The sequence below is a fragment of the Neofelis nebulosa genome, chromosome 1 (assembly GCF_028018385.1).
Source record: "Neofelis nebulosa isolate mNeoNeb1 chromosome 1, mNeoNeb1.pri, whole genome shotgun sequence".
NCBI classification, from domain to species: domain Eukaryota; kingdom Metazoa; phylum Chordata; class Mammalia; order Carnivora; family Felidae; genus Neofelis; species Neofelis nebulosa.
In genome coordinates, this window is record NC_080782.1 from 164,964,561 (window position 1) to 164,979,463 (window position 14,903).

The 14,903-nt window shown below is 41.5% G+C and overlaps 1 protein-coding gene across 2 annotated transcripts in view; it reads right to left on the reverse strand.

Moving 5' to 3' along the window:
• MYO16 (myosin XVI) overlaps positions 1 to 14,903 on the reverse strand; it is a 616,506-nt gene that overhangs the window by 311,031 nt on the left and 290,572 nt on the right. For both annotated transcript variants that reach the window (XM_058742988.1, XM_058742979.1), the window contains exons 10-11: positions 13,454 to 13,604; positions 4,150 to 4,260 (exon numbers count right to left, since the gene is read on the reverse strand). In XM_058742988.1, coding sequence (XP_058598971.1) covers positions 4,150 to 4,260; positions 13,454 to 13,604 — 262 coding nt within the window. The remainder of the gene's footprint in view (positions 1 to 4,149; positions 4,261 to 13,453; positions 13,605 to 14,903) is intronic.

Genomic DNA, 14,903 nt, shown 5'->3' on the forward strand with positions numbered 1-14,903 from the left:
TGATTATTGAAAGTATTTGAGACTGCCTTTGCAAATATATTTTGTGATAAACAAAAACATTGTTCAGAAAAATGTGATCTGAATGTCAGCGATAGATTCCCAGAGTATGAGCTTGTATAAACCTATGCCATATTCTCAAGAGGCTCTGTTGATGGAAGGGAATGTTATATAATGTTTTTTTTAATTTAGAAACCTACAGATTTCCTTTACCTTACCTTTCTAAAATATCACTTTTTTTTTTAAGAGAAAGAGTGTGAGCAGGAGAGAGGGGCAGAGGGAGAAGAGAAGAGAGAATCTAAAGCAGGGTCCAGGCTCAGCACAGAGCCCAACAGGGGCTTGATCCCATAACCTTGGGATCATGGCCTGAGCTGAAATCAAGAGTCGGATGCTCAACCTACTGAGCCACACAGGTGCCCTTTACTTTTTTTTTTTAATAGCTCACTTCTAGTGCACCTGAGTGGCTCAGTTGGTTAAGCGTCCAACTTCGGCTCAGGTCATGATCTCACGGTTTGTGGGTTCGAGTCCTGCGTTGGGCTCTGTGCTGACAGCTCAGAGTCTGGTTCCTGCTTCGGATTCTGTGTCTCCTTCTCTCTCTGCCCTTCCCCTGGCTCATGCTCTGTCTCTGTCTGTCTCAAAAATAAATAAAACATTAAAATAATAAAAAAATAAATAGGTCACTTCTATTAAGTGTTCACAAGGGTCTATAATAGATTGAGTGGAGGGACATGGAACGACATGGTAGGTACTGCATATGGTGGGTGAGGCTTCAGATACAGGCTAGGGGGCAGTGCCAGCTTGGGGAAAACGAGTCTGTCTACAGAATTTCCAATGTTCTCCAAGCTAGACAGACTTCAACTTCTGACACAAGCTAGCCTCTTGAGCTGCTCTTAACAAAAAAAAAACCTGCTACATCCCACGGGGTTGCCTAGAGGGGAATGTTCAGTCAGTGGCTCAGGTGAGCCAGGCCGCCTACCTGGCTAACCAGATGTTACAGGAGCCTGTGTTTATTTTGTGGGGTTCTTTCATTATGAGTCTTGAGTCCTACCAGTGTGTTTATAAAAAGAATAAAGAGAATATTGCTTCCATGTTTATCTGCCATCCACAAAGAAATATGATTGCACAGTCTATTCTCTCTGTTCCAGTTGACCGTAATCATTCAGAGAATGAAATGCCTTTATTCTCTGCATTTCCTAGCAAGCAAACACCTCATCTCTTGCAATTAATTTTGTTTGGTGGTTTGGGCACGTCCTACTGCTACGGGCTATATGGAACCTTCCCAATCTGATATCCAAATGGAATGCTATGCACTTAGTTAAAAGAGTCAGTTACGTTTGCTCCTGGGTTTTGGCACACACACACACACACACACACACACACACACACAAAAGACAAAGAAAGAGAGAAAAAAGAAGAAAGAAAGAAAGAAAGAAAGAAAGAAAGAAAGAAAGAAAGAAAAAAGAAAAGAGAAACCTACAGATTGTTTTGAAAGATCACCTTATATAACCAGTCAGACTACAGGAAAAAGAGGAAACTCCTGGTTAAACAATTAATTCTGCTGACATGTGTTATGTTGGCACTGATGGGCCAGTGGTAGCAGTGGGGGTCCATTCTGCATATATTTTGAAAGGAAGGTTGCTGAGATTTGCATGAAAACGTGACTTGGGACATGGAAGAAAGACTAGTACCAACACCGAAACTAGGCACTTTGGGCTGAAAGCTGGAGGAGGAATAAAAGGGGCAGGGAGGGGGGATGCATGCAGGGAGCGTGGTGGGGAGGTGTGCAGGGGGGTGGGGGGGAGGTCACATGACCAACTCTGAATACAACATCCACTGAAACCAGGGTTTCTGTATTTGTGGCAAGGAAACTTCCATTTCCAATCCATCATGGACTGATACTTTTGTAAAACGTAATAAAAATGAATTCCTGTAAATGTGACATTGGAAAAGACAAAGACATACAAAGCACAAGCCTGGATTCTTTTCAGATTCAACAGAAGGAAATGAAACCATCAAATTGCTATAAGAGGTTCTAAATGCTTACTCTCCCTGCAGAACGGTAATAAAAAGCTCATACACCCAATGGTTCACAGGATACTTTGAAAATCACTTGTTATTATTCAATCAATAATGTTGAAATTGCTTGTCTACCCATTAAAGGAGAGTTCCAATAACATAACTTAGGGCACTCATCACAAAATTGATCCCAGACGATTTAGCTCTTCAATATTTCAGGTATGGAAAGGAAGAAAATCACGTCTCACACGGTGGCAAATTTATATTTTATGTGAGCTTGAACAAAGCAGGGAATATTAATTCTGATGGTCCAGAGAGAAAGAGAAACCAAGTGAGCAGAGAGAGTCTAAGAAGAGGGTCCCGTGTCGGGAGGAGCTGATAAACAGCAGGAAACACCTGTCACTTGCGATTGTAAAGTGCTTGACCAGGCCTCACGGTAAGTAAAATCAGCATGGGTCCTATTCTCACTGAGCCAGAGCCCCAAACAGCACCCAAAGATCAATCAAGGGACCGGTAAGGTATAAAATCACAAGCAGTCACAAGAAAGATCCATCACGACTTTATCTGGGGAGGTTTCCTTGAAGACTGAAGAACTTTTGAGGGGGAGTTTGTGAAGCTAAGTGTTTATTTCATGGGGTAGAGAGAGAAACTTAGGGGAAAGCAAAACAGGCTGAGAAAAATCCTGGTGTAGACAGGAAGGCAGCTGCCGGAGGCCGAGAGCATCAACGCTTAGTGTCCGGGGGCTGGATCGTGAATGAAGATTGTGGCTGTCCTCCCATGAAAAACAAGAAGCCACAGAGAAGTCAAAGAACGGGGGTTTCAAGATTACACTGGTTCATTACAAAAATTACTCTAGCTCCTTGTGAGGTCAGGTGGAGAGGGAACAAGTTTGTCTCTGGACGGCTGGGAGGCGGTTGGGGAAGAGAGGACACTGGCCTTGATGAGAACGGTGACCGCCAAGAAGTAGACTAAGTGGGTATCGGGGAGACAGAGGCACTTGAGAAGCATGAAGGAAACACAGAAATCCAAAACAGTTCAAGCAATGGTCTTCTGGCAATATAACTAAGAAGTCAAAAGGAGGAAGTTGTGGTAGAAGAGAAGAAATCAGCACAATGCTAGAAAAGGTGAGGGAACGGAATAACAACAATACACAAATCACAAGAGTAACAGGGGCCAAGGTCATCAGGTTTCCCCACTTTATGCCAATGACGTAATTCCCTTCATTTTGATAGAAACATTTAATTTTACGTGTATTTGCAGAGGCGGCCGATTCATCCAAGCGTTAAGAGGCTGTGCTGAATTTGCGTAGGTTAATCAGCACCTGGCGATTTATGACTGGTAAGGAAATCTCAGGCTTCACATTTACATGAAAATTACTTAATCAATTTCTCGGTAGACCAGGAGAAAAAGGGGGTTATCAAAAAGGGATAGCAGATATGGGCATAATCAGATTTCCCTACAGACATTCTGATTGAATTGCTATGAGTTGAACATAACAAATTCAAGGACAGAGAGAGTCGGACAGAGCCAGAGACTGAGATTACATGGGGTCTAAATTGTTCTGTGCATTGGAAGAAATAACACATATAAACCAGGGCAGAACCACAGCAAATTAATTCTCCATGCCGTTTGTCAACTGTGTCATATATTCATATCCTGTTATCAGAGATGGGCGTATAAAGTATTTACTTTACAGACAAAGCGTTTCCTGATAACTGAGAGGGACAATAGTTCTCTTTTCACGCACACTGACCTGAGGAGTCAACTCTACTTCCTCAGCTTTCTTTTCCAGATCGGGCAGGCTATGTAGAACACAGGAAACAAACAGCATTTTGATAAGTGACTTGAAGATCCTTCTGTTTCTAGCAAGATCTTCTTCCACAGCAAACTTGACAACCGGAAAGCTCTCTACCCACAGGGTATTACCTTTCACTTAACAACTCTGAAATTTGGATCTCTGCTGAACCTGCCTTGGAACTCAATCAGCATGAACCCGAACTCCGAGAAATCCACCTTAAGTTGTCAGCATGCCCAGAGACAACACTAAGCCCTTTACCTGTAATATCTGCAGCACTGAAGGGTAAACACTGGAAGCAAGACAAAGGCAGTGCAAAAGGCAATTTCAAGGGCACTTACATATATCTGATTGTTCCCAAAGCGCTTCTGAATTTCATAAAGCAGGCTGCCATCATTCAGCTCACTGAGAGTCGCTAGGTCATCACTGGGAGCAGGAGGCATCAGCTTGACCTGGGGAAAAACATAAGTGAGATCAATTCTAATTGCTTTCCAATCAACTTTCTTCACAGCTGGATGTCCCAGTTTCAATTACATGTCAAAGGTTTAAAGGCCACGTGAGCCTGAAACCGCTATTAAAAGATGAAATGGTTCACTTACAAGGAACAAAAAATTCAACAGCCACAGAGAAATGTATTCAGATGAGAATTTCGGTCCTGTGCCCGTGAGTGTGCACGCACACTCACACACACGCACTGATACGAGCACCCCCCGTGTTAACCTTACGTCCCGCAAAGGCATTAGTCTGTCAAAATTATTTCAGCATGTTGATTTTAAATGTAGACACCTGAGTCCTCTGTAAGACAAGCAGCTGAAAAGCTCACATATTTGCAGCGTTTTCCAAAGCTAAAGCAAAAATTTTCATATTACCGTTGTTGGCGTGGTGAAGGAAGCAGTGTGCCTGGAATTTACTTTCTGCATGCGTGTAGGAGGAGGCCAGATTTTGAAAGAAGACTCCAGAATCTTGGCTTGGGATATTTATTCTTTTCTACATTACACTTACAACGAAAGTAGCTGTGAGATTAAGATAATTCTGCCATCAAGAAAAAAATGCCTCCCTATTCAATTTCATGGAAAGTGACAGAGTTAAAAAAAAAAAAAAACACCTGGGAAACATTTCAATTAAAAAAGAGATGAATTTGAATTTGGATTAAATGTAAATCTATCATTTACGAGTTAAGAATGGACAATTTTTTTTGTAATGTTTATTTATTTACTTTAAGAGATAGGGAGAAGGGGCCTGTGTGAACAGCGGAGAGGCAGAGAGAGAGAGAATTCCGAGCAAGCTCCACACTCAGTGGGAAGCCCAGCACAGGGCTTGATCTCAGGACTGTGAGATCGCGACCTGAGCCGAGATCAAGAGTCAGACCCTCAAGTGACTGAGCCACCCAGATGCCCCACGAATGGACAATGTTTAATTTTACATACACAAGATAATGTTGTGCAAACTAGACACTCGATCTACTAGGACAGCTTTGGTTTTCTTATGTCAAAACACAGGGGAGCCAAAGAACAAGAATATTGTGATTAACGCCTCTGTGGGCTCGTGGGTGCCCATAGTGAATTTTTAACAGCAGCAAGTTTACTTCTCTTATTTGTGTTCGTGTTTGCATTCTCTAGTTGCATTTGCAGTTTGTATTTATAGTTGCGTTACAAATTTTATTATCGTACGCACGCACCACTGTTACATAATTTGAACTTAAATATTACTGCTGATCAGCTAAATGTCTATGGCACTGACAATTACAAGTCACTGCCCTCCCAGACTGTTTATAATCCTAATGTATTAATAATGGAAACTCAAATTCTTTACTGGGAATCTCAAATGGTCAGAAGAGTGGTTTGTTTTTTCTTCCAGTTAGGAGGGTGTCATGGCCGTGGGCTCTGGTATTTGAGACACCACCATTTGGGAAAATAGCAAATACCCTATCCAATATGTATTAAAAATATATTAAAAATTAATTTGTGGGGCGCCTGGGTGGCTCAGTCGGTTAAGCATCCAACTTCAGCTCGGGTCATGATCTCACGGTGTGTGAGTTTGAGCCCCGCGTCGGGCTCTGTGCTGACAGCTCAGAGCCTGGAGCCTGCTGCGGATTCTGGGTCTCCCTCTCTCTCTGCCCCTCCCCCACTTGTGCTCTGTCTCTTTCTGTCTCTCAAAACTAAATAAATGTAAAAAAAATAATTTGTAAAATATTCCAGACCTCATAAATGTCAAGAACAAGCCTCTCCCTGCCCCCCAATATTCCCAACAGAGCCAACACCTTGGGTTTATTTTCTCTGCTTTTCTAGCATTTAAAGGAAATATGCCTCAAAATACCTTTCAGAATTAACCTGAAATTAAGGTGCATATAACGTAGTCTTATTCAACTTAGTTGACTAGTTAATTTAAATTAGTTAGAGGCATAGCTTTAAGACGTTGATACTTTCACAAATACTTACTTAAATAGTTGAGCGGCATCCAAAAGCTGGTACTTGTTGCTGACAAAAATAGAAGTCATAATGTCCCACAACCCCCAGTATTTTCTGGGTTGTCAAACTCAGTTTTGGGATTGTGTGATATCTATGTGTGTTTTGTTTTTTTTCTTTAACACGATACACTTAGTTCTACTTTGAAGAGTCTCATAATCCGAAAATGCTGCCAGGTAAGTAACTAGAAACATGCTTGACGTACGCTGTGTTTGATTCGGTATTTCGTATCAGTCAGGCTCATTTGGGTAAAAATCTTACATACTGATTTGAGCTTCCCCACCTTAAATGCTGGAAACTGAAGCACATTAAAAGATCGACTGTGTGTGTGTGTGTGTGTGTGTGTGTGTGTGTGTGTGTGTGTGTGTTGCCTTAAGTTTTTATTTATTTTGAGAGAGAGAGAGAGAGCACGCACAAGCTGGGGAGGGACAGAGAGAGAAGAAGAGACAGAGGATCACAAGCAGGCGCCTTGCTGTCTCTGCAGAGCCTGACGTGGGGCTCAGACTCATGAATCATGAGCTCGTGACCTGAGTTGAAACCAAGAGTTGGATGCTTAACCAACTGAGCCACCCAGGCTCCCTTACATTGATTATTTTTGTATTCAATGGGATGAATGGGTAGAAATCTCAGTGGTGTATCTTCCTGGTTGTAGGAATGTGAACATTTTTCTTCCCTAACATTACTAAGTCACTTTCAATCCTCTTTCATACTAGGAAAGATAATGATGAGTCCCTCATTGGAGGCTGTGAGAATTAGTTTGCATGAAGGCCCAGGAAGGTGCCTGCTCTGTGGATAAGTGGGGGTGGGGGGTACATTGTTACACAGTTAGTAAAACATCTAGAGAGGGCCGTGAGCACCAAAGATAAACTTTCTGCCAACTTCCCTGAGGACTGCCTTTGGAGGGAGGAGGGAGGAGGCATTTGTAGAGGGCTCCGGGCCAATTTCTGTGGCTCTCAGCAAAGACACTCATCTTTCACCTGCTTTAAAAATTGGAGTTCTTTTTCATATATCCCTTTAAGGGGAAGGATCTGCTGTGAAATAATAATTTCAAAAAGTTTGAAATTCAGTGATGTGGTCCTTAATCGGTAGACGTAGAACTTAAGGCCCAGAGAAGCCACACGGTTTCCCTGGGGTCACACAGCTGAGCGGTCAGAAGTGGAAGCCGGGACAATAACCATTAGGTAACAGCGGAGAAAGTCTAGCAGATATAATGAATCAATCTGACAACGTATATTCAATAGTTTGCCTTTCGTTTTCTTGCTCCCTGGCCCGTAGCCAGGCACCTTGTTCAGGGTTTAGTACAAAGAGGGAGATAAGGGATGAGGTCTTTTACCTCAGTGTTTACACTTTGCAGGGGGAAAAGTGAGGATGGTAAGTAAGAAATCAAAATGAGGAGGGGCGCCTGGGTGGCGCAGTCGGTTGAGCGTCCGACTTCAGCCAGGTCACGATCTCGCGCTCCGTGAGTTCGAGCCCCGCGTCAGGCTCTGGGCTGATGGCTCGGAGCCTGGAGCCTGTTTCCGATTCTGTGTCTCCCTCTCTCTCTGCCCCTCCCCCGTTCATGCTCTGTCTCTCTCTGTCCCAAAAATAAATAAAAAACGTTGAAAAAAAAAATTAAAAAAAAAAAAGAAATCACAATGAGGAAAAGTGCTAGGAGGGAAAACAGGATGCTCTGAAAAGTGACCAAGTGCACTTTGGCTTGGGTGGTCTCAGAAGTCCTCTCTGAGGAAAGCGCAGCAAAGCTGAAACAGGACATAACTGCGGGAGGCCGTCCCATGGGGTGTGGGAGAGGACGGGCAGGGAGAGGGGAGGAGGGGGTAAGAGTCATAACGTCAGAAAGCCCCCTGGAAGGCACCTGTGGGCTGCAAGGTGGAAGGAAACAGGGCAGGTGGTGGTGCAGGAGGAGAGGGGGGCATGGGACAGGGATGGGTGGCAGAGGAGGGGAGCCCCCAAACTGCACTGGATTTATTACCTGGGACCCATGTACAAAAGATCAAAGGCTTAGGGGTGCCTGGGTGGCGCAGTTGGTTAAGTGTCCGACTTCGGCTCAGGTCATGATCTCATGGTTCACGGGTTTGAGCCCCGTGTCAGGCTCTGTGCAGACAGCTCAGAGCCTGGAACCAGAGACACAGATTCTGTGTCTCCCTCTTTCTCTGCACCTCCCTGCTCATACTCTGTCTCTCTGTCTCAAAAATAAACACTAAAAAAAAAAAACAAATTTCAAAAGATCAAAGGTTTGCTTATACTGAAAGATACCTGCACTGGGCTACAGGGTCACCGGCTCAAGTGTTTGCCCTTAGACATGAAAGGAACTCAGAAAATAACTACAAATGGACAAGTACGTGTTTCCAAGAAATAAAGACTCCTGGCAAAAGTCTTTATATAGAGAGAAGCATAAAAGAAAACTTTCATTATCAATTTAGGGATGGATGTACATATCTTTTCTTTCCAGTGATTTTGCAATCATTTCCTAAAAGTATCATAATGCACACATGTACACAGACACAGATATTCACCCCCCAAAACAGGTATGTATGTGTGTGTGTATAGACACACTTTATACACACACACAAACACACACATATATACGTATTCATGCATCTACATGATATGATACAAGACAATAATGGGTTGCAATAAGTTTGAACAATGCAAAAATAAGACAAAAGTCTCCATCAAGTTAGCATCCATATTTAACTCCCACACCATCATAAAAAGGAGACAAATCAAAAGCGAGATTTTTTTTCTTTAGAAGAAATGGTTTACGTTTCTAAGATAAGAAACTTCCTCTTACAGCCATAGCTCTAACAAGCTCAATGCGGACTTCTGGGTGTATGTTTAGAAAGCACACGCAGAGTATGAACGGAAGCCCGACATTTGTTCTGACAAGCCCGAAAGAGCTATTGCAGACATCCATTGGTATTTTTGTGGATTTCCATCCACAGTGGCACAGCTGTTTCACAGGGTTAGGGAAAGTACTAGGCTGACAGTAAAAATGTGGAGACTCCTGAGCCTGTCTGCGGTAATGAAATGTGACAAATACAGTGTGAGAGCAGATCAAGGGAAGAATTCCTTGCATTCATCACATCAGGAGCCCAAAATGATCAGGAAGGAGGCTTTGATGATGGATTGTAAGCAAAGTTATCAGAAGGACACATTCTTTATAAAGATTTCAAAGGCACTGGGGCAGCTGCAAGTAGAAAGAACCAGAAAAACACATCTCCGAATATTTTTATGTTACAGTGGCAGGCTTGATAAGGTCTACTGTCGAAGTCTGCCAAACAATTATAACACAAGATAAAAGCGAGGTGGGATAAATAAGTAAAAAAAAAAATCCTCTCTGAGATTGGCCACTATGATTTCTATGAAGATATATATCCCTATCTATCTGTGTAAAAGGGGAGATCTAGAACATAAAGTAAATAGAGCTCAGGATAGAAGGTCAGGAAGAACTTCAGAGAAACATTTTGAGAAATGTTTCGAGATCCAAAGGGAACTTAAGTTTGGGAAACACTCTGATTTCCCTGACTCCAGGTCATCCACACTTGCTTGGAGTGGCATCAGCTTTCCTGTTTTGTTCGTTTGTTTGTGACTTCATCCCTGGGAGATTAGCAGTACATGTGCAGAAACCATAAGTCCAGGGGACAGAGGAGGTGGTTTGACAAACGGGAGAAAACCATCAGGATCTTGAGGAGGGGAAAAGGACCGAGTATTCATGAATGAAGAGGAGAGAGGAAGTTAGGAAAAAAACGAGGTGGCCAAGAGGTCATAACAGGGAAAAGGGTGATAATCTGACAAAATACTAAGTTTTCCAAAGCTTTAAGCCCACCACCGTGCCTAGATAGCATTTTAATTATTTCCCCTTGTTTTCGCTATTCTGTCAGATGTTTCTTTTAATTTTCTTAATGTTTTTATTCATTTTTGAGAGAGATTGAGACAGTGAATGAGCTGGGGAGGGGCAGAGAGAGAGGGAGAGACACAGAATCCGAAGCAGGCTCCAGGCTCCGAGCTGTCAGCACAGAGCCTGATGCGGGGCTCGAACCCACGAACTATGACATCACAACTTGAGCTGAAGTCAGACGCTGAACCGACTGAGCCACTCAGGCGCCCCTGTTAGATGTTTCTAAGACAACAAAATGTATCAGGTTCTTTCACTTCCTATTGCTTCACCTGGCCAAGGGTTTACATTTTTGCGTATGTGAATATGGGTATTTCTTGGACCACAGAAAGAGAATTCTCGCCAATCGTCAAAAGCCCTGTAGTGCACAGGCAGCCGTGGCATGCCGACCCCTCGCCTATTGATGGAACCATCACAAGTCGACAGGGCTCTGCCAGGTGAATGGGGAGCTCCTTGGGGGTGTCCCCGATGAAGAACCAGATCCAGAGTAAAGAAGTACTTGTGACTCTCGGCAATTTGCTTCAGGTTCTGGACTTTGGTCATTTTCAAACTGAATCTGTAACATGAGTGTAAGTTAAGTAATGAAAAGGGATAATAACTTGCTCATGGTGGGATTTTGAGGATTAGGATAATGCAGGTGAATTCATGGTTAAGCACCGAAATGTTAATGCAAAGTATGATTTTGTATTATTATTATCTAAAGTAACCTACATTTGCATTGAAAAAAAATAAAGCGTGGTGGATGTGTTGACTGGAATTAGATCAATTAAGAGCAGATACATTTAGGGGTAGAGAACTCAGCCATTCTGGCAAAACCTAACATACAGTGAATCTATACAAATAATAACAATAAAAATATAAATACATCTTACTGCATTTTTTAAATTTAATGTTTATTTATTTATTTTGAGAGAAAGAGAGCAGGAGAGGGGCAGAGAGGGGGTGGGGGAGAGGATCCCAAGCAGGCTCCGTGTGGTCAGTACAGAGCCCTACACGGCGCTCGATCCCAGAACTGTGGGATCACAACCTGAGCTGAAATCAAGAGGTGGACACTCAGCCGACGAAGCCAGCCAGGTGCCCCCATCTTACTGCATTTTTACTCTGTTCTTGGTAATTGTGTTATAACCTTTATAGCCCTCTTCTTTTGTCAGCTCTGTAAAAACCCTGTGAGGACTATACTATGTACCCATTTTATAGATGGGTCTTATGAGCTCAAGGAACCTAGAGTCTAAGCAGCAGACCTGAACCAGAACATCAGTCTTTCTCTGCACTCCCAGGCTACCGTGCCTTCACTAAGTGGAATAAAAATTGGACCCAAATTTCAAGTGTGAACTAAATTTTTACGAATATATTCAGAAAGGAAGGAAGCAGAAGAAGGGAGAGAGGGTAAAGTTAGGAAGTCAGGAAGTTAGAGAAGGACAGAAGGAGGCAGGGAGAGGAGAAAGGGAGGGAAAGGCAGAATGAAAAGGAAAGAAAAGGAAGAATGTATAACACACTTCGAAGGAACTTAAGAGGAATTCTCTCTCCATTCTCAGAGATAATACATGTTCGTTTTGGTGATTATCAGAACCGAAAAAGTTTCAATCAAGCCTTGAATATTCATTCACACAGTTACCATTTGATAAAACCTACATTTTAGAAAAACCAGGAAGGAGAGATATAGTGGTTTTGTTTCAATTTGTAAAGAAATTTTCCACATTCCACGTTTCCCTTTAAAATGCTATTCAGAAGGCTCTTGCTTCCACAAGCCTTTTCTGAAGCTCTCCTGTGAAACGTGAAAGTATAATTCAGCCAGTGGGTAACGTCGATCTTCCTCTGGAGAGAAGAAGGACCAAGGAGGAATGACAGCAGTGCCTTAAATCTTACCTAACATTCAATCTGTCTACTGTTACGAACTGAATTGCATTCCTCCAAATTCATATGTTGAGGCTCTCAATGTGAGCATTTGGCGATGGGGTCTTAAGGAGGTAATAAAAGTTAAATGAGGTCACAGGGTTGGGGCCCTGATCCTATAGGATTGGTATCTTTATAAGAGACACCAGACAGTTCTTTCCTTCTCTCTGTCTCTTTCCTCCCGACCACCACCACCTCCCAGATGAGGACACAGGGAGAAAGCAGCCAGGATGAGGACCTTTATCAGAAGAAACCTCATCAGTTGGTACCTTGATCTTGTACTTCAAGTCTCTAGGACTGTGAAAAATAAATTTCTGTTGCTTAAGCCACCCAGTTTGTAGTAGTTTGTCATGGCAGCCTAAGCTGACAAATACACCTTCTAAAATTTAAAAGTATTGGGGCTTCCAGGTGGCTCAGTTGGTTAAGTGTCTGACTTTGGCTCAGGTCATGATCTCACCATTCATGCGTGGGTTCAAGCCCCGCATCGGGCTCTGTGCTGACATCTCAGAGCCTGGAGCCAGCTTCCAATTCCGTGTCTCCCTCTCTGTCTGCCCCTCCCCCACTCACTCTTTGTCTCTCTCTCTCTCTCTCTCTCTCTCTCTCTCTCTCTCTCTCAAAAGCAAATAAATAATAATTTTTAAAGTATCTCAAAATTACAAAAATCATTTATTAGTTATTTTGACATAACAAAAATTAATGAAACTAAAATTAAATTTTGAAAAGATGGCCTTTGGAAAACCTAGCTAAGATGTCTTTAAATTATCCGAAATTAGAGTGAAATAAAACAGTTTCAAGGATTACTCTGACATTTATAAAATTACTCTGTCACTTATAAAACATGAAGCATGTAAAAATCATTTATTTCTGTAGGAATGGTAACAGAAAATACACTAATTTCTATATCTCCCAGCTCATCAAAGTGATCGCCCATAACCTAGGCACTGCAGGACACACACACACACACACACACACACACACAAAGTACACCACCACAGTTACTTTCCATAAATGACTCTTAGTGGTTGATTTTTCTTTCTTCTTATTATATAAAATAGTTGGATCTTTGAAAGAAACAAAAAGCATACTCCATGTAATAATCAAAATGACGACCAAACACATGACTGGAAGTATTCAGGAATCAGCATACTGGCTGAGTTCACGTTCCTGGTATAGAAGTCAAGAGTATAAAATTAAATCCTTCTACAACACAAAAGCAGCTATGTTTAATGGTCAGTATAATGCCATGACAGTGTGTATATGGGAATTTTAAACCAAGTATTAACCTTTAGGTCATGAATTTTTCCTTGAATGGAAATTTGTGGGTGTTTGGTTTTGAAACGTTGGATTTTAAAGCATGATGCACTAAGCAGACCCACAGTAAAGACGTGTTACCTGTTCAGGTTTGGTGGGGACGTTCACTGTGGTATCTTCAGGGATGCTGTCCTGAGACTGTCGCTTGCATAGACCTTTTCTTGCATCTTTGAACATAATGTCTTTTTCCAACATACTGTCTTGCTTGGCAATCGGCAACACCAGGGGACTGCTACAGAAAATAATCAACATTGTAATTAGTCTTCTCCGGACACTGTTGTATTAATCAAAAAAGACCATAACAAAACTGGGCAGTTATAGAAAGGTGTTTTACTCAAATAAGAAATTGCTTCTCGACACGGAGGGGAAAAAAACAATCAACGGGAAATCTGTAAACTTTTCTATTCTAAATTTCACTCAATTTCAACCTTAAAAGAAAAAAATATATTCAACTTGAGAAGAAAATGTTTACAAATGTATATATGACACAAAAGAAAATCAATAAGCAATTTATAAGCAAATTATAAGCTAAGGTTGATACATGGTTGAACTAAGCAAGAGATTTAAGTGGGAAAGTGAATTGCAAACATGTAAAGGCCAAAATTACACAATTAATTAAAATATTGTTCATATACAATTTAAAATATGTTATAGAGGGGCGCCTTGGTGGCTCAGTTGGTTGAGCGTCCAACTCGGCTCAGGTCATGATCTCACACGGTCTGTGAGTTGGAGCCCCACGTCGGGCTCTGTGCTGATGGCTCAGAGCCCGGAGCCTGCTTCAGATTTTGTGTCTCCCTCTCTCTCTGCCCCTCCCCTGCTCATGCTCTGTCTCTCAAAAATAAACAAACATTGAAAAAAAATTAAAATATGTTATAGAATCATGGGCAATATTTAGAGTTTGTAATGAAATATTAATAGGGGAATCAGAGAAGAATTATGTGCTCAGAGGTTGAAATATTACAAACAATAAGTTTCATTACTTCATATGGCTCAAACTAGGCAAAAAAAGAAAATAAAAGCCACTTCATTTTTTTTTGTTCCAAAGACATCATTGCCAAAAGAAAGCCATTATTATATAATGTTCATTAAAAATTAACACAATCTAAATGTTTAATTTGCATTGTAACATTTTATGATAGCGAGATTTAAAACTGCATTTCCCTAAATGTTACCATACAAGCAAAAATATATACCTATTTAATCAAGCGCAATATATAAAAACATATTTATTTCATGTATTCTGTTATAGCACTTGTAATTCTAATTAACGCTTAAATGCACTTTTTGGTTTGCAAAAAATTCAGGTTTATTGAGGTATTATTTACATAGAGTAAAACTGACTATGACTCACTTTTTGTAGATGTACATGCATTTGCAGATGTATGTGTCGAATACATATATAGTTGTAAATGGTTAAATATATGTATTTGTGTAGCCCACATAACCAGTGCTATATAGGATTTTTATCATTCCCAACCATCTCTTTGTGCCTGTTCTTTGTTTGTGTTTTAATTTCTTTAAGTAATCTCTA